Here is a 22,486-nt window from a genome sequence, read left to right as displayed (position 1 = left end):
ACCATTCGTGTGAATGAATCTTTGATAGTGAATTTATTGCACATTGATTTACAGATAGTCCTCAACTTACAACCATAACGGAACCGGGCAATTACGGTTGTATGTTAAGATGGTCCTAAAGCAGGTCACCCCATGGTCGGGCCTGATTTTACAACCTGCTTTGCGGCGGTGGTTATGTGAATGGAGCAAGTGGTAAAGAGAACATGTGGTTGTTAAGAGAATCCATTGTTTGCTGTGGTCTGATATGTGGCCATATGACTCTCTCTCTCTCTCTCTGTATGTGTGTGTGTGGTGTGAAAGAGAGAGAGAGAGAGAGAGAGGATGAGAGAGAAAGAGAGAGAGAGAGGAGAGAGAGAGGAGAGAGGAGAGAGAAAGAGAAAGAGAAAGAGAGGAGAGAGAAAGAGAAAGAGAGGAGAGAGAAAGAGAAAGAGAGAAGAGAGAGAAGGAGAGAGAGAGAAAGAGAAGGAGAAAGAGAGAGAGAGAGAGGGAGAGAGGAGAAAAAGAGAAAGAGAGGAGAGAGAGAGAGAGAAAGAGAAAGAGGAGAGAGTGAAAGGGAGGGAGAGAAAGGAGAGAGTGAAAGGGAGGGAGAGAGAGGAGAGAGAGAAGGCGAGAGAGAAGGAGAAGGAGAAAGAGAGAGAGAGGAGAGAAAGAGAAAGAGAAGAGAGAGAGGGAGGGAGAGAGAGAGAGAGAGGAGAGAGAGAAGGAGAAGGAGAAAGAGAGAGAGAGAGGAGAGAAAGAAAGAGAAAGAGAAGAGAGAAAGGGAGGGAGGGAGGGAGATAGATAGATAGATAGATAGATAGATAGATAGATAGATAGATAGATAGATTAAACTTCAAAACCAGGTTGTAAGTAGCTTTTGGAAGTGGGGGAGTGTCTATTGGCAGGTACAACAAATCAGGAACCAGGACAGAGTTCACACGTACTACGTATTACGAGCAACCCATACATAAGAATTGGATCTAACGGTCAAGGCGAATATAAGAGTCAATGGATTTCAAGGGGGTCTGGATTTAGGTTTTTTACGTTGGCGGAGAGACTCCAAACTAATGATGCATTTGACCCCGCCCTCGGCTCAACCTGGTCAATCTCCTACATCAGTCTGCACTTTGAATGGTAGCTAAGCAACCGATCATATGTCGAGAACTACCTGTATTTATTTCCATCGATACATGGCTGAATAACTACTGCAACCTGTATATGGAGAGGTTATCAAAATTAGCAGTCTCATGCACAGCATCCTCGCATCAACTTCACCACCTCTTCAAGTGGTTGTATGGGGTTAAGCCACTGTTGTGTAAGAGATGGCCTACAAGCAAAAAAACCAAACCAAATCAAACAGTGGTGGGTTCCAACTGGTGTTACCACTGGTTCTCTTCGCGCACGCGCTTTGTGTGCGATCGCTCCGCGCAAGCGCATTAGGTTTCTGCCCAGCTGAGGTGTGGCAATCCACTCTGTTGCGCCTATCAGCTGGGCTACAAAATGAGAAATAAAGGTAAGTTTAACGTGGGGGTGGGCGGGAGGGTCCAGCTCCCAGTCAAAGAGAACCAGTTCGGCGACGTCTGGCTACCGGCTCGCCCGAACCGGCCCGAACCGGGAGCAACCCACCACTGAAATCAACCAGCATCTTTTTTCTCTCTGATATTGACTGTTTTAAAGTGAAAAGACTGTATTATATAAATAATCAAACTTCCATATGCAGGAAGATGTAAACATATGTTTAGAAAGCAGAACGACTACAAGGAGTTCCCAGTTTGGAACTCCTGGAATTCATCTCTTTCTTCACTTCCAGAAGATTAGGGCTAAGTGACAGGCCTGACAATTTCTGCCAGCTGGCAAGAGGAACAAGGTGCAGTGAAGTCTGGCATGTTTAATTCATATGCCAAGCCTTCATTCCGTATTCCAGCATGGTCCAGTGCCCAATTTGATTGAGTCCAGATATTCGTGCCAGGTGAAAATTGCAATTATAGCTGCCACAGCAAAGATGAAAAGTTAATATGGAGAAGAGCAATGCAGCGGCGCAGCCCAAGCAATGCTCTCAAGCATCAGAACGGCGAACTTTATATCTGCTTTTCAGAAGAAGAAAAGACTTCTCTTGTGGAAGCCTCAAATCCTGGAAGGTTTTTCCGAAAGAGCCGGAAAGATAGGAAGCGCTATTGAATTAGTCTCAATGGTGTTAGGCATTAAGAGTTGTTAACCTAATTTTACGAAGCTTCTTCTCCGGTAACATTGTACTGTTAACTAGGGCATACAAAACCTTTGCCAGACCAATTCTTGAATACAGCTTGTCTGCCTGGAATCCGCACTGTATATCGGACATTAATACACTCGAGAGAGTCCAGAGGTATTTCACGAGAAGAGTCCTCCACTCCTCTGCTCACAACAAAATACCTTATGCCACCAGGCTTGAAATTTTGGACAACCTAGAACTTCGCCGCCTACGGTCTGACCTAAGCGTAGTACACAAAATTGTCTGCTACAACGTCCTACCTGTCAACGACTTCTTCAGCTTCAACCGCAATAATACATGGGCAAACAATGTAAGGGGTGTGCATAAGTGCACCAGCGTGCCTACCATCCCTGTCCTACTACCCCCATTTATTTGTACCTATTATCTCATACATGTTTGACAAACTAACTAACTAACTAACTAACTAACTAACTAACTAACTAACTAACTAAACATAATTATGGACAGAAGAAGATAACAAGTCAGGTCGCGCCCTGGCTTTTTGTAAGATGTTGCTTGTACCTAGTTAAGATTATCTGTTCTTCTAACTTGATCGCTAACCTGCTGGTAATATCTCAAGAACAAGCCACCATCATTTCCCTTTTAGTTCTTTCAATTCACAGGTGATGTGGACTGAAGCTGGGATCTTCTATGCCAGGGATCTCCAAACTTGGCAACTTTTAAGACTTGTGGACTTCAGCTCCCAGAATTCCACAGCCAGCCAGGGTGGGAGTTGAAGTCTGCAAGTCTTAAAAGTTGCCAAGTTTGGAGAGTATATATTTTTTTGTTTCCCACCCACAGATCCTCTTATCAGTATCTTCCACAAACATTCATAAGGAGTTCAACTAATTTCACATGGACATTTTTTTAAAATATTAATTTAGAACATCCAATAAACCAACTACCACAAAACATTCACCAAGACTTGAAATATGGGACAATGATCAACGATGAAAATGAGGGCAACTCAACTGAGGAGTTTCCGCACACAATACAAGTACCAAATAATGTTGAAGAGTCTATTAAAAAAACCCTTTTTGTGGAATGTCTTTGAAAGAATTCCACAAAGAGTCGTCCAATTATATGACTCTTTGATAAAAGATAAAGGTTTCCCCAAAACCAGCTGTGTCCCACTTTAGGGAATGGTGCACATCTCTATTTCTTAGCTGAGGGAGTCAGTGTTGTTCGGAGACGTTTCCACAGTCATGGGGCTTGTATGACATCATGCCGCAGCGCAAAGTGTGCGGTGAAACACACGGAACTCTGCTAGCTTCCCACCTGAGTGGTACCTATTTATCTACTCTGAGCCGTGGTGGCGCAGTGATTAGAATGCAGTATTGCAGGCTAATTCTGCCCGCTGCCAGCAGTTTGATTTTCAGCAGCTCACGGTTGACTCAGCCTTCCGCCCTTCTGAGGTTGGTCAAATGAGGACCCAGATTGTTGGAGGCAAGACGTTGACTCTGTAAACCGCTTAGAGAGGGCTGCAAAGCACTGTAAAGTAGTATATAAGTCTAAGGGCTATTGCTGTTGCTACTTTTGAACTGGTAGGTGGGCAGGATCAAGAACGGGAGCTCGCTCTATCGTGGGGTGCTCAGGTCTCGAACCCAGACTGTCAGCTTTTCCAGCTGATAAACTCAGCTTCTTAATGCTTGAGCCATCTCACCTCTATGACTCATTGATATCTACATCAAACAAAACCAATAACAGCAGTGGTGAAATCCAATTTTTTTTTACTACCAGTTCTGTGGGTGTGGCTTGGCGGGTGTGGTGTGGCTTGGTGGGTGGGTGTGGCAGGGGAAGGATACTGCAAAATCCCCATTCCCTTCCCACTCCTGGGGGAAGGATATTGCAAAATCTCCATTCCCACCCCACTCTGTGGCCAGCCAGAGGTGGTATTTACTGGTTCTCCGAACTACTCAAAATTTCCACTACCGGTTCTCCAGAACCTGTCAGAACCTGCTGGATTAGACCCTTGAATAAGAGAGTAGTTATTCCTAGACTGTAGCTTTTCAAGACATTACAAAATGTCAGAAGCCTCTGATGACTTTCTATCAAGTCTCCCCTTTAGGCCTAAAACACGATTACTATTCTAAGACCAAACGTATTTCTGAAACGAAGGGAATGCATGCACGCACGTACAGACACAAGTACACGATCAATTTGTGGTGCGATAAAACCCTCCAATGATTTTCTACATGGCTAGCTCTGCTACAAAGAAAAGGCGGAATCCTCTGAGATAGCCAGAAAATTATTTTCCTCAATGTGGCACCGGAGACCAGCACTGTGCGGCCCAAACTGTACATAAATCTGGGGTGCGCTACGTTCAGAGTAACCTACATCACACCTTGCTATTAACTTACAGCAGACATTACAGACTTGCAGGACTTCTCTAAAACAGGTCTGGGATTAAACAAATAGTAAGCACCTCATTTCCGTTAGAAACTTGGGTAACAAACGATTGCCATCAACGCACTGGGAGCCATTGCAATCGAAGGAGCTAAGAGGGAAGAAAATACAGTGCAGAAGTAGGACAGGCAGCAGCAGAGTCATGCACCACTACGGGAAACTCGCCTCATGTAGCCATGTTCATACTTGGGTAGAGAGAAATAGCAATAGCACTTAGACTTATATACCACTTACAGTGCTTCACAGTCCTAAACGGTTTACAGAGTCAGCATATGGCCCCCCCCCAACAATCTGGGTCCTCATTTTACCGATCTCGGAAGGATGGAAGGCTGACTCAACCTTGAACCCATCGGGATCGAACTCCTGGCTGTGGGCAGAGTCAGCTTGCAATATGGCATTCTAACCATTGTGCCACCATGGATGGACGGACGGACGGAAGGAAGGAAGGAAGGAAGGAAGGAAGGAAGGAAGGAATAGGAATAGCCCTTAGACTTATATACCGCTTCATAGTGCTTTATTGCCCTATCTAAGTGGTTTACAGAGTCATCCTATTGCCCCCAACAATCTGGGTCCTCATTTTACCCACCTCGGAAGGATGGAAGGCTGAGTCAACCTTGAGCCTGGTGAGATTCGAACTGCCAAATTGCAAGCAGCCGGCAGTCAGCAGAAGTAACCTTGTATCCATGTTCTCCTTCTAACGCTGTTAACCTTAAGGTGTTAATTTTAATTTTTAACGTCTAATGTTTTTTTTTAGCCTTCTAATCATTTCATATTGCTATTTTTGACATAAGTAAGCCTGGGGTTGCTTGATCATGAGATGGGCAGTGTTTAAATTTAATAAATAAATAAAATATGCAAGTTCTTCCTACCTATAGCAATAGCAATAGCATACAGACTTATATACCGCTTCACAATGCTTTACAGCACTCTCTGGGTGGTTTACAGGGCCAGCATATTGTCCCCCAACAATCTGGGTCTTCGTTTTACCAACCTTGGAAGGATGGAAAGCTAAATCAACCTTGAGCCGGTCAGGATCAAACTCCTGATTGTGGGCAGAGTTAGCCTGCAATACTGCATTCTAGCCACTGCGCCACCAGGTCTCAAGTGCTTGAAACTTATTTCTTTGCTTGTGGTTCCTTTGCTTTAAAAGAGCGATTTTCAACCATGCTATGTCTCTTTACAAGCAGGAATGACTAAGATTGAAACAAGAAAGGATGTCGAGACTTCATTAGATCTTAAATCTCATCTCCCCTTCCAGAATTCTGTTGCACGTCTTGCTCCAAAACTGTGATGCGAGCTCAGCTATTGCACTTTTATTGTCTGTTGCGTGCTGTGCATCCAAACCACCCAACCCTTGAATGAGCATCTAATGACAGAAACAAACAGCCTAATGAAAGGGTGTCAAACGAACAACTAATTTACAATTATATTAGAGGATTTATATTCTCGGATCTTACAAACTGTAGCTTTGTTTTATGGCATGTGATAAATTCACGGCTTAAGATTATGAAAAGATTCAGTCATCCTTTGCTGTTTAATACGAGTTGAGATCTTTGTGGCTGGAATAAGAGCAATTTGTTTGGAGTGACAAGGCTCTGCCACAGAAAAAGATGCACGCAGGAACATACATCAGCCGAGGCAAGTTAAGAAAAAAAAAAAAAGCAAATTTAGAACGTTAAGGAAAGAACTAACGTAATAAGCTACTCCTGGTTTTTTTTTTTTTGCTTCAACGCTGCCAAGCTATTCAGCGTTGGCTTGTCAAAAAACCTAAAGAGCAATTAATAAATGACAGAGTTTAATTAGATCTAAAATTATATTCAGTTCTCCAGTGGATAGCCATCCTGCATGTTGAAAGCTTTTGAAATGGCCTGTGTGTCACCAAAAGGACGGAGAGTTGATATCAAACGGAGAAATAATTCATGATAAATAGCAATTCAGGAACAGTTTCCTGCTCCCCCGGCCCAAATGCCAGTTGGTTTGCATGTCACTTCAGATTCTCTAATCTAGCCTGCCAAGGAGAGATTCCCTGTAATGGCATGACCAAGTCATAGCAGGGTCACTTAAATTGAAGTCCACAAGTATTAAAAGTTGCCAAGCCTGGAGAACTGTGCCCTAGAGTACCAACATCCTCAAGGGACTGTTTGTTTCAACTCCATTTTTTTTTTTATTCGAAGAATTTAACATGAGACACAGTAAGGTACGAACCGATTTTCCTTTTTACCCACAATATGAGTCTGTCACCTGCACCTCTATAACTGCCTGGTTTGGCACTGCAATCAATCAAGGCAATAGTTGGGTTGCAGAACCAACTATTGTTGTATGTACATTGAGAACTTACGCACTGGAAACAAATTCCTTGTGTGTCTAATCACACTTGGCCAATAAAGAATTCTATTCTGTTCTGTTCCGTTCCGTTCCATTCCCACACATACAACACACAGACATACACAAGTATATACCAGTATATACTACCTAAATATTTTTGCTGGTTTACAATGAAAACATGAAGTCACTGTTTGATCCTGCTTAATACAAAATACGGTTTGTGTGTGGTTAGAATCATGCAATTTTGTGATAACGGAACAGAATCTGTTTGACGGGATCATCTTCTACGATAGATTAATTTTTTTAAGCTTCCCAATTTAGCCTACAGACCTAAAGCTTTCCTTCTGGCTTTTGATCTCAGTACTAATGAGAAGGAGTGTGCAAATTCTTCAAGAGGACCTCTGCAGCATCTGAAAATGCTTACAAAACTCGTCTCGTCAACTCATTAAAACTCTCCCCCCAGTAAACAAACAGATGTTTAGCTTATGATGGCTGCAAAAAGATGTGGCTGCTTTAATGGTCTGGGAAAAAAAACTCCATGCTTTGCAAGACACTTCCTCCAAGGGATTTTCATAGCTCTACTCTATCACCCGAGCTTGACCAGGTGTTACTACATGTTGATGCCATTAAGAGGTAGACAAAAACAGATCAAAAGCAAAATTAAAACCTTCTAATCCAAAGGTCTGCTTTTAGGGCCTCCGACCAATATATATATATATTCAACCAGGAGGTGAATCCCTTCAATACAGCAAGGTTTATATTCCGAAGTTACCTACCATGGCTGCACTTTGACAGCTGTGGACAACATTCAGATGACTCTATGACTTTGTAATTTTTTTGTGAAGGGCAACTAGAGGCTTACAATGCCAAAGAGATCTGGTACTTTTCCAGAATGCTCTCTTAGGCAACATCTGAGTCCTTAAACATGTTGTCTATGGAGACTCTCAGTCATCGAGGTCATGGTTGTCCCAAAGGTGCTTTTTTCAAGAGGCAACTGGACTTTCTTGATTTTTCTTTGAAGACGTTTCGCTTTTTATCCAAGAAGCTTCTTCAGCTCTGGCAGGATAGTGGGGAATGGAAGGATTGATATTCCTTGCAGACAGCTGGTCCTTTGCATCCTTTTAGAGGGTCCTTGAAGCACTTGGAGGTTAATCTGTGTCAACCTGTGTTAACCTGTGCCAAAAGTCCAACCAATAACCTGCCCATTTCCTGCAGCCATACTGCTATTTTCCCCCCAACGAGCTGATGGGGTGGGTAGAACAACCATCAAACCAGTGGTGGGTTGCTCCCGGTTCGGTCCAGTTGTTGCGAACCCATAGTAAAACCGGTGAGAGGCTCCGCCCTCCTGCCTTGACGTCGTTATGGATGATCTGTGCATGCGCAGAAGCTTCCCATTGCAAACCGGTAGTAAAGGTAAGTAGAACCCATCCCTGCACCAAACAACTACATTTCTTGAGGGGGAAAAAACTGATCTGGGTAGGGAAAATGGCTCACATGCTTCTAATTGCACATTTACAACAGCTTCCCAGTCACATGCTGAAGTTTGCATCTACTCCCTGACCTCTCTCGGTGGTGACCTGAGCGGCTGCCAATCCAAGCCGACTGGGGCTCATTACTATGCGAGCTTATGATTAAGCAAAAGGAAAACAGCTGTGCAAATTTCCATTTCCCATTTTCAAGTTTCACCAGTGCCGACACTCTCAATTAAGGAGAAAGCCGCAAATGCAAAAAAAAGAAAAAAAAAGAAAAAAAAAGAATAAATAAAATAAAAATAAATAAATGCTCCAATTGATTAGCAAGACGGTGATCTAAACCAAAGCCACTTTCCCTAGTAGCAGATCTGAATGCAAAAAAGCAGGGCGCGAAGGGCAGAATCACATGGGCACCTCGTAGGGGAGCAATCGAGCGAAGTGTGATCCTTCTTGACAAGACGCCACGATCGCGGGCCAAGAAGCCAACCGGAGGAAATTAATTGTCGAAGCCGCAGGTCAAGAAAAAACAAGAGACAGGACAGGAGAGATGACAAGGCTGGCCAAGAAGGAACTATGGGTAAAATGCGGGAGACTGCAAACATTCAGCTGAAGCCTGAAGGTTTGGTATTGTGGTTGAAGGACAGTTGAAGGACTCTTTGCTCATCTCTCTTTGAAGAAAAATGGAAGAGGGACGTATGTGTACTCCTCTTTCTTCATCCTCCATATCATCTGGTGGAAAATATGGGCTTTTCTCTTTCAAAGGTGGTTTGCCTTAATTGGGGGGGGGGGCAAAGCTTCCTCCTTTCTAGAAACCAATGAGCAGCCCCCACCACGGTATACTTGTTGTTCCCTCCTCCCTTTAGCCTTCGGTTCTGGATGTTGGAGTGTGCACAGCGTGACTACCATTTTGAGACAGCCCAGCAGCAAAACACAGTACACAGAGGTTTGTCTTACAGTGGTTTATATACAAGACTTCTATATACAGACATGCACATAGTAGGCACATACCAGGCAATCAATCAATCTTCAACTCTACACGGAGAACTACAATGCAGATAGAACACAACGAGGAGAGAGGTACACGAGGAGAGAGAGATACGCCCTCTCATGGCCTCCCTTATATAGACATCTTCTTAAAGCGGCAATCACCCTGCTGACTCATCCTCAGTCTTAAAGCGGCAATAACCCTGCTGACTCATCCTGGTCCACAGCCTTACAGAGGCTGGTCAGCTTTAAATCATCATTACCCTGACACTGGATCTCACCCTCTTTTCAGCTTTACTGATGTCTACTTTTTCTGCTTCTTCTTGTGCCATCCTATGCACTCTAGATGATATCTAAATATCCCCTCCCTGCATCTCCATTTTCTTCTTCAAATGTCTTCCCATTACTCCTTCCCGCCTTTTTCCTGCCTCTTTTATTAGTTTTTAAACATTCCTTAATCTTGCCAGAAGTAAGATAACAGAATAAACAGAGTTGGGAGGGACCTAGGAGGCCTTCTGGTCCAACCCCCTGCTCAGGCAGGAAACACTAGACCATTTCAGACAAATGATTGTCCGATCTCTTCTTAAAAACCTCCAGTGTTGGAGCATTCACAACGTCTGGAGGTGAGTCGTTCCGCGGATTAATTGTTATCACTGTCAGGAAATTCCTCCTTAGTTGTACCCAAAGATGTATTTATTCAAGCAAAAGACACACAGTTTTGATTTTGTAAAAATCCAAGGAGCTGGCACTGCAAGCTTTTATGTGGAAAAGCAGCTCTCCGGTTTGAAAATGTGTTTGGAACAAGAGTTCTGGCTGAGACTGGATTCCCGCTTGCTTGCTGGATCTCCAGCAAACTCAACCTGTCTTCTTCCAGATGTGATTCCCTGAATGGGAAAATTCCAGGAATTACTATCCCTACTCATCTAAATCCCTTTAGGTTGGGTTAACCGCTGTTTTCATACCCTGCCTTTCCAGGTGGTAACAGAAAAGGGGCATTCACAAGATCAAGATCAGTGTTCTGACCTAGACTTCCTAACAAAGCAAAAATCACAATTTTAGTCCCCAAAAAACTTTTATTGAGACGGCTGTGAATTATGGTCAATCACAGCCCATAATGAGTCACAAATAGTTTGTAAAGAGTTCGACAGAAGTCTGCCACAGTCCTTCGGGATAAGGCTGATAAGCACCCACCTTTATCTTCCTTGATATGCTGCCAAAGACCTAATTTGGCAATTAGCTTTGCAAGGCCACACGGAGCACAGAGTCAAAACGGAGCTTCAGAATTTAAACCGACCATAACGAACAAAGTTGCTTCCTGCAAAGGCTCACATCCTTTACTCCTCCTTTATGTCTTATGGGAGGGGCCAATCATCTGCCAGCCCTACTCCCAAGTCGTCCCTTTTGTCTTAACTGTTCTTGCCTTCTGGCAGCTCTGTGCATGCACGCACTGGGAACAGGCTCCCCCTGTTCCTCTGCCTCGCTGATGTCCGACTCTGGAGGCTCCGAAGGCAGTCCATAATTCCCAGATGGCCCTGGTCCCCTCTCTGCCTCTGATGCAGAGCCCTTGTCCGAGCCTTCCCCAGACTCCAGGACTGGCCCATGTTCCTCCCCAGCCTCCTCATTGGCTGACTCTGCTGCCAGCTCCGCAGGCCGCTGGCGGACCACAACAATCAGCCTTACGCTCTGCAATCTGGTGACGGTTTGTACACCCCAGAACGATTGCTGCCAACATGATTTACATAAGCATATTAGCAAAGTTGCCTAAACAATTAATAGGTCAGTGACACGGAAAGCCTCGATTATAACTTCAGGGCTCCAAGACAGCACTAAATAATCAGGACATTCCTAACCCATGCCAGTGAGGAAAGACTACAAAATGCTGGCTCAGCTACAGGTGAAAAGCCAGACAGCTAAGGAAGGTTAAAAAATTGCCACAAAGAACAAAGGCTCTATGATAAAGGGACCGGTCATTGGATATCCTTCGAATGCGGACATAAAGAGCAATGAATTAAGAAGAAAAATGACCCAGGTGCTAAGGACAGAAATACCCTTTCATGCCCTTTCATGTCTGTCAGAGGTTAATAGGGAGCAGAGTGTAATGATGATTAGTCATGTCTCTGCAAACATGATAGGGAAAGAAAGCCGGGAGCAAGCAAACGGAAAGGACTCTCAAAGAAGAAGTTGGGCACTTGATTCCACATCCTTCTTTAAGACAAATTGTGAGAATCGGATAAGCCTTAAATACACAGAAGCACACATATATTCCTATTTCAGTAGCAATTTTTCCCCTCCCAATTTGGATATTTGGAAGCTGCGATGGAGGCAAAAAGCATTGAGTTTGCGGAGAGAAGACTCAACAGTGTTTCATTTTGTGGAAATGAGGCAAGGAAGTAATGGTATGAATCAGGGGATGTCCGACCACGGCATCTTTAAGACTTGGGGACTTCAACTTCCAGAATTCCCCTGTCTGGGGAAATCTGGGAGTTGAAGTCCCCAAGTTTGAAAGTTGCCAAGGCTGGACACCCCCTGGTAATGAAATGATTTCACTGGCAGATCCAATTGTCATCATGAGTGTTGGACCCAAACAGACAAGGGAGCTTTTGAAGAAAAGAACTTTAAGTGATCTACAGGATCTCTATTTGGACCTTTTTTGAGTTAGGTAAAGGTTCCCCTCGCACATATGTGCTAGTCATTCCCGACTCTAGGGGGCGGTGCTCATCTCTGTTTCAAAGCCGAAGAGCCAGCGCTGTCCGAAAACGTCTCCGTGGTCATGTGGCCAGCATGACTCAACGCCAAAGGCGCAGAGAACGCTGTTACTTTCCCACCAAAGGTGGTCCCTATTTTTCTACTTGCATTTTTTATCTGCTTTTGAACTGCTAGGTTGGCAGAAGCTGGGACAAGTCACGGGAGCTCACCCCATTACACGACACTAGGGATTCAAACTGCTGAACTGTCAATCTTTTGATCGACAAGCTCAGTGTCTTTGCCACTGAGCCACCATGTCCCTTTTTTGAGCTAGGAGAGAACAAAACCATCTTCTGGCTTAACCTCACAGAAACTCCCAATTTCAACGTTGTTGGAAACCAGCTGGCAAAAGCTTTCGCAAAGACTGTACTGGCTCCTTATGGGCCTGAAGCATAATTTGGAACATGAAACAGAGCAGAACAACACATAACGGAATGCGCCAATAGAATGTACAAGCTACACAGAGCCAGACGTAATGCTTTTTTTTTTTTTTTTGTTCCCTTTTTGCAGTCAATGCTTCCGAACATAAAGGAGAGAATTTTAGAGACACAAATGAACGGCTGTCGCTTAAAAGACGTTCCCATTGTTTCCTTCTGCGTATGCAGTAACTATTCTCAGCATTTTCTATTTCTCAGGTTCTATTTCTCAGCATTTTATGAATGAAAGCATTTGTGATGTAGGCCAGAAGAACAGAGTTTCAGAATTATAAGGTTAGAGCTGCTTAAACAGAGGCGGCTGCATTGCTGGAATTTTTCCCGTCAGAGATACAAACTTGTTCTTGTGAATTCAAGGTTCAGTTCAGTTTGGCAAAGAGGCCATCTACATTAAGATTGAACAGCCCTCTCTCAACAGAGAGATATGAGACCACCTAACTCCTGCTTACGACACAGTCCTTTCAGTAGTTCCAAGAACTTCAAAAGATCTAAGCCCCAGAGCTTACTGTAACAGCATTGCCAAAAAGGCATTAAGAGTTGTTAACCTAATCTTGTGAAGCTTCTTCTCCGGTAACATTGTACTGCAAACCAGGGCATACAAAACCTTTGCCAGGCCAATTCTTGAATACAGCTCATCTGCCTGGAATCCACACTGTATATCGGACAATAATACAATTGAGCGAGTCCAGAGGTATTTCACGAGAAGAGTCCTCCACTCCTCTGCTCACAATAGAATCCCTTATGCCACCAGGCTTGAAATTTTGGGCTTGGACAACCTAAAACTACGCCGCCTACAGTCTGACATAAGCTTAGTACACAAAATTATCTGCTACAACGTCCTACCTATCAATGACTACTTCAGCTTCAACTGCAATAATACACGGGCAAACAAGAGATACAGACTCAAGCTAAACCGCTCCAATTGCAGAAAATACGACTTCAGCAACAGAGTTGTCAATGCCTGGAATGCACTACCTGACTCTGTGGTTACTTCCCCAAACCCCCAAAACTTTAACCTTAGACCGTCTACTGTCGACCTCACCCCATTCCTAAGAGGTCTGTAAGGGGCGTGCATAAGCGCACCAGCGTGCCTACCATCCCTGTCCTACTGTCCCCATTTATTCGTACTCATTTCTTATGTATATATTTATACCTGTTTATACATATGTTTATATGTTCATACTTATACTTGTTTCCTCATACATGCTTGACTAAATAAATAAATAAATAAATAAATAAATAAATAAATAAATAAATAAATAAATAAGAATGTTCCACACCCATTTGCTCTCTTCAGGTGACTCCGAGGGCAAAGATAAACCTCCAAGTTGCCTCAAGGTCTCTCTGAAAGAATGCTAATGATCAGCTGTCTGCAAGGAATATAAATCCTTCTATCCCTTTCAGTCAGAACTGAAGAAGCTTCTTGGATGAGAAGCAAAGTGTCTTCAAGGAAAAACCAGAAAGTCCAATTGCCTCTTGGAAAAAACCCACCTTTGGGACAACTGTGGCCTGGATGACTGAGAATCTCCCTGGACATTTGGCAAAGAGATGATCTTCTTCAGCTATTTCAATTGTTCTTGAAACAAATTCTTGCCAGGGTTGGCAAAGCTAGCTTAGATGGAGTAATTTGCCTAATTTTTCTCTTTTAAGATAAGGGCATACGGTCTGAGGCTGTACAGCCATGAGCATTTCCCCAAACTATGATGCGTGGTATCTATGGACATCCCATCACTGTTGCCAAATGGTAATTTATAATGTGACGAAAGAACAAAGTCATTAGGCACATGATTGAACAGTAATCATACCGACCGTGTTTAATTTTAATTGAACGTAAATTTAAATACAATCGAAGAACATGCATTTCTTGGGCCCTACATCCTTGAAGCGCTGCCTCTAAGATACTATTCAGAGACCAAGACTAAGCTGCTTCTCAGGAAACAGTGAATATTTCAGGCTAAATTGCAGCTGGAGATGTTTAATAGTAATGAACCAATAAAAATATGATTGGAGTGCTATTAAGAAAAGTGCAAAAAAAAATATATCCATAGAGTACTTCAGCTTTAAACATAAAAGAATCCATTGGACAACTCTAAAGTTTAAGCCTATAAAATGCAGAAGAACACACAGATGGCTCGTGTTTTAATAAGTAATGAATATATGCATAAAATCAAGGGCTAATGTAATAGAACTAGTGCAGTGTTGTAGATCAGACAACTAGTTGTCACTTTTTAGGGCACTGGTTAAGAACAACAGAAGTTAAGATAGGTGAAAAATTCAGAGTATTCAAAAGCACTAAATGTATACGCCAACAATTATGTTTATTCCTGCATTGTATTGCTTGAGGGAGAATAATGAACTAATTTCTTCCCTGTGTTCTCATTCTGAAACCAAAGTTCCTTCCCTTATAAGCCAGAGGGGTTGTATATTACCTTAAATTTTTAGGTGCTGTCAGGGGCTAATCTAATAACTGCTGTTTTCATCATATTTTGACAGCAAAGTGGGAGGTGGGAAAGCAGCACTGAATTTTATCGCCCAAGAAGCAACTATAACATTGCTTGCAAACAACAGGCCATTAATATTTAAAACCCAACTTCTCAAAGCCATCAATATTTATTCATCATAAAGCTTTAATTTGGGGTTCAACTCCGTCGACGTCCCACTTATCTCTCTTCTGCTCCTCCGACCCGCAATTTGCAATTTGTTACTGTTCACATCGTCCACTTCTACAAAGGCCCGTTTTGCAGAAAATATTCTTTACATCCTGCAACGGTTACTGTACAAGTCAAACATGGCAAGGTTTCCTCAAGAACCACTCAGAGATTAGGAAATGTCCTTCTGATGAACAAACTGGACTGCTACGAAAGGCAACTGGTTATTCTTTGTGGTCACCAAAGGAGGATCAGAGCAGGGGAGGGCTTCAAAAATTTTAGCAAGGGGTTCTCTGCCCGGTTGCTGGGTGGGTGTGGCCATGGTGGGCGTGTCCTAGTTGGCCTCCTGCACCATGGCGGGGGGGGGGGGCATTTTATTTTATTTATTATTTTATTCGTCATATTTCTATGCCGTCCACTCTCTGAGGACTGGGCGGCTTACACCAAAGACAGTATACGAAACAGCATATTGCCCGCAACAATCTGGGTCCTCAATTTACCCACCTCGGAAGGATGGAAGGCTGAGTCAACCTTGAGCCTGGTGAGATTTGATCCGCTGATCTGCTGAACTAGCAGTCAGCTGAAGTAGCTGCAGTACTGCACTCTAACCACTGCGCCACCTTGCCCTCCCAGGGCTCCAGAGGCTTTCCTCAAGCCTCTAGGAGGGCGAAAACGGCCTCTCCAGGCTCCGGAGGGCCTCTGGAGGCCAGAAATGGGCCCATTTCAGGACTTCCCTAACTTCTGGTAGGCCCACTTTTCATCCCCTCCCCAAGCCTCCGTGCACGCCCTGCACTTATCTGCATCCAAAACAGGCAGTGTTGGGACCCCTGGGAGGGGAAGAGTGGGGTTGGAGGGGTCAGCTAGGAGTGGGATTTGGGGGTTCTCTGAACTGCACAAAATTTTATCTAGAAGTTCTCCTGAACTCCTGCGAACCCCCAGCAGCCCAACCCCTAGATCAGAGTCCTACAAAGTGACATCTGTTCTCCTAGATTAAGGGTTGTCCAACTTTGGCAACTTTAAGACTTGTGGACGTCAACTCCCAGAATTCCTCAGCCATGGGAATTGAAGCCCACAAACCTTAAAGTTGCCAAGGTTGGACACCTCCGTCCTAGATGGAATTCTCATGGATCGTGGGTCTTCACAGCTCTCTAAGGATTGGGCTGGAGAAGATCTCTCATATTGGGACAAGCGCAATTCTGTGAATTCATGGTTAAGATGAGCAATTCTCTTTTCTGATTCAGAGTCCGATTGTGGCTAAAACTGAGGGAAACATGGACTTATTAGGAAATATATGCTTAAAAGGGAAACAGTTGTTTTCAGATTTTACTTTAGAAAAACAATCTATGGTTTATCATGTCACCTACCTAATATTCGGACCAAGAGTCTTGAATAAATCATAGCTCCCCCTCCCTTTTTTTTTTCTTTTGGAATTCAGTCTGTTCTAAAATGCTCGTGTTTCTGTCATACAACCTAAATCTCTGCAGCCTAATCAAAAGCCTTCTTTCCCACATAACCAGAGCCGTTCTAGCCCAGTTGAATGCACATTTGGCTATTCAATAATTTTGAGTATTTTAGGAACAATCATGACTCATACTTCTGATTTCTTGATGTTGAATTAGGCGCGGAACTGGAGCAATGTTAGAGAGATCTCGCCAGGGTTTGTTCCCCTCCCCCCAGGTTTAATTTATTGACTTGCTTAACTTTATTGCAGCCATTAACCAGCTCAAGAGAATTGGCATTCAAATATTCAAAATATCCAAAAACTAAATTGACAATGTCAGGACAGTTTTAAAAAGTACATATACAGGGGGAAAAAAACAAACAATTAGAATGGATTAGAATGTGTTAATAGGCTTGCTTAGGCTACGCATATATAACAAGAAGTAATTAAAATTAACAAGCTGGATAATATAACTTGAAATAGCAGCCTAAAATACAAATGCTGTACAAATGCTAACTGGCCAGGTATCGCTGCTATATTTAAATATGGATAGTTCTAGGGTTTTTTTTTTTTTTAATTATTCTTTTGCAATGTTTTTGGTATTTTATGTGTAATATATTTTTTGAATTGTAAACCCTCTCTAGAGTCATTGACTGAGATGGGCGGCTACCAAAATTGAATAAAAATCACATATTATGTTATGTGTATCTCTCTCTCTCTCTCTCTCTCTCTCTCTCTCCCCACACACACATATTTATTCATTAATAATAAGATTATCCAAAAGGATTTAAGAATTATAACCTTCTCTTACGGAGAAATATCCTATAGTAGCTGACAGGGTTAATATGCTGAGTTTCGGCCATTTTTGGCTGAAGTATCAGGCAGGTTCAATTGCTCTTAATTATTCTTGCCTGGTTCAGGTGCCACCACGCAAAATCTGGCAGCCCCGTGCGCTATTTCAGGAACGATGTCAGCAAGTAGAAATTATTTATACTTTGCTTTTAATTTATTACAATCAAAAGATCGGCCAATTATGAGAACCTCTTGGGAAGATCTTTCCTTTTTTTTGGAAGGACCTGTATCAAAATAGCAAACGTCTAGATTGAATAAAAATAAAAGACCGGAGTATCCAAACTTTCCCCTTATTGACCGTGCTGGCTGTAGGGCTGGGTTAGCCTATGAATGTCAAATCCCTGGAAATTTAGAAGAGCTCATTTACCAGGGAGCTGAATGCTCCAGAGACTCAGCTTTCATTAGGACTTACATTTCTCTCCGTCCTTCTATCAAGGGACAGGTTTTTCTTACCATCTGTGTGCTAAAAATGTTTTAATTTATTAAAAGCCCAGATGATTATAAAACCCACCCAGACTGACAGTTCTCCTGCTGAGATCCAGTCTGTTACCAGTTTGGAGTCGTTAACTGTGGTCTCCCCGTACACGAAATGCTTATTATAATCTCCTTAATGATATGGGTACCTGCAGCCAGCTGTTCCACAACACCGAATATGATTATGGTGCTAGCGCCCCCCCAAAATATTAAAATATGCAAGCCTGGGAAAGTGCTGACTCTATTATTATTCATTAGCAGTAGGGGGAAAAAAAATATATGGCTGCATAAATAGATCCAATGAGTGCAATTAAGCCCCAAGAAAGGTCACAATGCATTTATTTAAAGCTGCATTAATTCTGTGCTCCTTGCCCTTAAGAGGAAGTCAACAACGATGATCTTTTATCTTTCTTTCTTTTCTTTTCTTTTTTTTAAAGAAAAGCCTTTACCTGTTTTTTTCTTTTCCTTTTTTAAATAAATGCATTTCATTTTCCACAACTCTTAGAGATAGTTATTATTGTTATTACCTGGCTAGGAATATTCAGGGCTTATAAATTGTTTTTAAGCTCTTAACAACATGAAGTACAACAGTCTGTAGAGGTTGTCAGTCATCCAGAGATGCTTTTTCAGGAGGCGACTGTACTTCCTTGCTTTTTTTCTTTTGAAGACGTTTCGCTTCTCATCCAAGAAGTTTCTTTCGGTCTTCCATTCACCACCATCCTGTCAGAGCTGAAGAAGCTTCTTGGATGAGAAGCGAAACGTCTTCAAAAGAAAAAACAAGGAAGTCCAGTTGCTTCCTGAAGTCTAACCTTAGCCGGGAATTACCTCTAAAACAGACAAATCTGCCATTTGTGTTGCACAGAATCTGTTATACGGATTGGTGCGTTGAAAAACCAATGGCACAGTCAACAGAAATTAGTCTTACCTGACCCATTTTTCAAGTATCCATTGGCATCGACAGTTGTATATTTAATATAAGGTCCAGGTTGATTCACACCAAAAGGCTGAAAGGAAAGGGACATAGCATTATTTCTCTTTCTGGTCCTAAAAATTGGCACAAGAAGCCACCTTCCTCCAATTGATTCCTTTCATTGTTCGCAGTGTTTTCCCACAATTAGAAGACTAAACAGTTGAATAGGTAACTATTTCCACCCATCTAAAACGAACTACAGTCGAGTTAAGTCTCGACTTACAACCACAACCAAGCACGAAATTTCTGCTGCTAAACAAAAGAGCTTTTAAGTCCATTTTTCCTCTCCCGTTGCAACCTTTCTTGCCATCGCTGTTAAATGAATCGCTGCGGTTGTTAAGTTAGTCACATCGTTGTAAAGCGAGTCTGGCTTCCCCCTTGACTTCGCTTGTCAGAAGGTCACAAAAGGAGATTGTGTGACCTTGGGGGCATGGCAACTGGCATGTATTTGCAAGAAGGCTCCACACCCATTTGCACTACTCAGGACACAGATAAACCTCCAAGTGGCCTCAACGACTCTCTAAAGAGAATGCAAATGACCAGCTGTCTGCAAGGAATATAAATCCTTCCATTCCCCACCATCCAGTCAGAGCTGAAGAAGCTTCTCGGATGAGAAGCGAAACATCTTCAAAGAAAAACCAGAAAGTTCAGTTGCCTCTTGAAAAAAAGCACCTTGGGGACAAACTTCAGAAATTCTTTTCCAGGGCAGCGATGCCGAAAACTGCAAATGCTCCCAGCAGAAATATTCCTTCTCATCAGCTAATGCAGGTCTAAAAATATGATTGACTGCAAGCTGACAGTTTGATAGTATGAGGAGATGCCAAGAAAAAGGATTCAGGCAAGCCAAAGTAGCAGTGATTGTATGGCAGTGTAAAAGATTTTCTTTTTAGTTGCCAAGTGTTTCTCTCTTTTAGGAACGGGAATGAAAAGCAACGACCAATGAGATTTAGGAGAAGAAAAAGAATACAGGTAAACCTCTACTTACAAACCTTTCATTTAGTGGTCATTTGAAGCTACGATGACACTGAAAACAAGTGACTTATTATGACCATTTTCCACACTTAATGACCACTGCAGCATTGCCATGGTCGCATCATCAAAATTCAGAACACTTGGCAACTGACATGAATTTATGACGGTTGCAGTGTCCCGGGGTCGCGCTATCCCCTTTGGCGACTATCTGACAAGCAAAGTCAATGGGGAAGCCAGATTCACTTAACAACCGTGTTACTGACTTAATAACTTCAGCGCTTCACTTAGCAGCTTTGGCAAGAAATGGTGCAGAAACTCACTTAACAACGGTCTTGCTTAGCCACAGAAATTTTGGGCTCAATTCTGGTCGTAAGTCAAGGACTACCTGTACATAAGTTGCCAGGAACTTGAGTGTAGAACTACCCCACTCATGGCCTGCTCTTGAGTTTTTACCCCAAGCTTTTATAGTGGATGCATTCCTGTTTCTGGAGCTCAAGCAATTCAAGTCATACTCAGCCATTCATTTGCTCTTAAGCCAAAGGCAATAAAATGAAGACAGAGCTGCCCCCTTTATCCTTGTAAAACACATAACATTTTAAAAAACTTTTAAGCCCTTAGACAAGGACATGGTAATTTAAGATGGCAGAGCTCGTTTGATGTCAAAAAATAAAATAAAATACGAAAGATGCAATACACGTTGCTTCCTAAAAGACCAAACTAAATTTTTCCAGCTGTAAGTTTAAAGCTTATATGTGACCAGGGCACCTCACTTAGAAGTTCTGAATGCCGATAAAACTCCGAGGCCGTTTTAAAAGAAGAGTAAAGTGTTCAGCCCAAAAGAGAATGATTCTTTGAGAGCAAAGAAAAATCTAGAGCACTATTAATAGTTGGCCCCAGTAGCGCCTCCATATATATATATATAGATTTTTTTTGTTTTTTGAAGTCAAAAATCACTATGAGCCATAAACGTGTTTCCTTGGGAATTTAACGCAATGATAAATACAAATCGGAAGGACAAAACATATGGAAAGCAGAACGTCCTTTGCATTTCTCGAGATGGTGGCAAAAGGCACCTTTGGGAAGGGAGAGTAAAGAATAAGGAAAGTGGTTGAAAGTGACAGGAAAAGAAAAAAAAAGGGGGCCCAAATGAGAAACAACCCTTTCAACAACAGCACACCTCGGGGATCAAAACTGCACCAAAATAGCTGTCAGAAGTTGAATTTTACTTTACACGGCCTTTCAAAACTACTTCACTGTTTTGAAATATTTATCTGGAAGATACATCATAACCGTGTCCGGTGGTTGATGACAGACAGAAAAAGAAAACGTATAAATGGCAAACTGAACAGCCAAGGTTACTTTAATCCAATAAATATATTTAAGCTCTAAGGGGCTGCCACAAAGAAGACGGAGTCTTCTCCAATGTACCCGAGGGCAGGACAAGAAGCAATGGGTGGAAACTAATCAGGGAGAGAAGCAACCTAGAACTAAGGAGGAATTTCCAGCATGCGGTCACGACTAAGAACTGATTATTTTTTTTTAATTTGATTTATATGCCGCCCTTCTCCGAAGACTCAGGGCGGCTTACAATGTGCTCAGCAATAGCCTTCATCCTTTTGTATATTTATACAAAGTCAGCTTATTGCCCCCACAAACTGGGTCCTCATTTCACCTACCTTAGAAAGGATGGAAGGCTGAGTCAACCTTGAGCCTTGGCGAGATTCGAACCCTGCAGTAATTGCAGGCAGCTGGTCTTAATAAGCTTAATAACAGGGTGCCTTAAACCCCTGTACTACCAAGGTTGATTTTCTCCCATTGAAGAAGGTGTGGCTTTGGTTGTCCTTGTCATGATTAAACGGTAAGCAACCAGGACAAGCTATCTTTTGACAAACAGAACGACAGTATGGATTGGGAGATGCCAGAATTCCCCAGGAATGGAGTTGAACAGGATACTTACTGTTATCTTGCGAGGACAGTCGTTTGAGCAAAGGCCACTGAGAACTGTGGGTAAACAAGAGAACAGACCCATAGTTGTTAGCACTGTGAACAGCGTTCTTAGGCAAACACCCTCCAATTTAAAGACGGTGGCTGCTTCTAGTCTCGTTTTGCAAAAGGCAAATGAAGCTATAGAGGCTCAGGGATACGTAATTATGGATGTCTGTCTCACACCATTATGGCTTGGAAAAACATTATTTCTTAGGCCGCTTTGCGTAATGAAGATGCTCTTGTGTTTCCTAATCAACCGAGTGACTTGGTGCCAAAGACAGCTATAAAGGTAAAGGTAAAGGTTCCCCTCGGACATATGTGCTAGTCGTTCCCGACTCTAGGGGGCGGTGCTCATCTCCGTTTCAAAGCCGAAGAGCCAGCGCTGTCCGAAGACGTCTCCGTGGTCATGTGGCTGGCATGACTCAATGCCAAAGGCGCACGGAACGCTGTTACCTTCCCACCAAAGGGGGTCCCTATTTTTCCACTTTCATTTTTGACATGCTTTCGAACTGCTAGATTGGCAGAAGCTGGGACAAGTCACGGGAGCTCA

The 22,486-nt window shown here is 42.8% G+C and overlaps 1 protein-coding gene across 1 annotated transcript in view; it reads right to left on the bottom strand.

Annotated features, from left to right (window-relative positions):
- Positions 1–22,486, bottom strand: part of ITFG1 (integrin alpha FG-GAP repeat containing 1) — a 97,684-nt gene that overhangs the window by 19,485 nt on the left and 55,713 nt on the right. Inside the window, exons 13-14 of the mRNA XM_034426452.3 lie at positions 21,908–21,951; positions 18,934–19,012 (exon numbers count right to left, since the gene is read on the bottom strand). Coding sequence (XP_034282343.2) covers positions 18,934–19,012; positions 21,908–21,951 — 123 coding nt within the window. The remainder of the gene's footprint in view (positions 1–18,933; positions 19,013–21,907; positions 21,952–22,486) is intronic.

Source organism: Pantherophis guttatus, chromosome 11, assembly GCF_059756535.1.
Source record: "Pantherophis guttatus breed Tessera chromosome 11, ASM5975653v1, whole genome shotgun sequence".
NCBI classification, from domain to species: domain Eukaryota; kingdom Metazoa; phylum Chordata; class Lepidosauria; order Squamata; family Colubridae; genus Pantherophis; species Pantherophis guttatus.
This window is presented reverse-complemented; position numbering and strand designations above follow the sequence as displayed.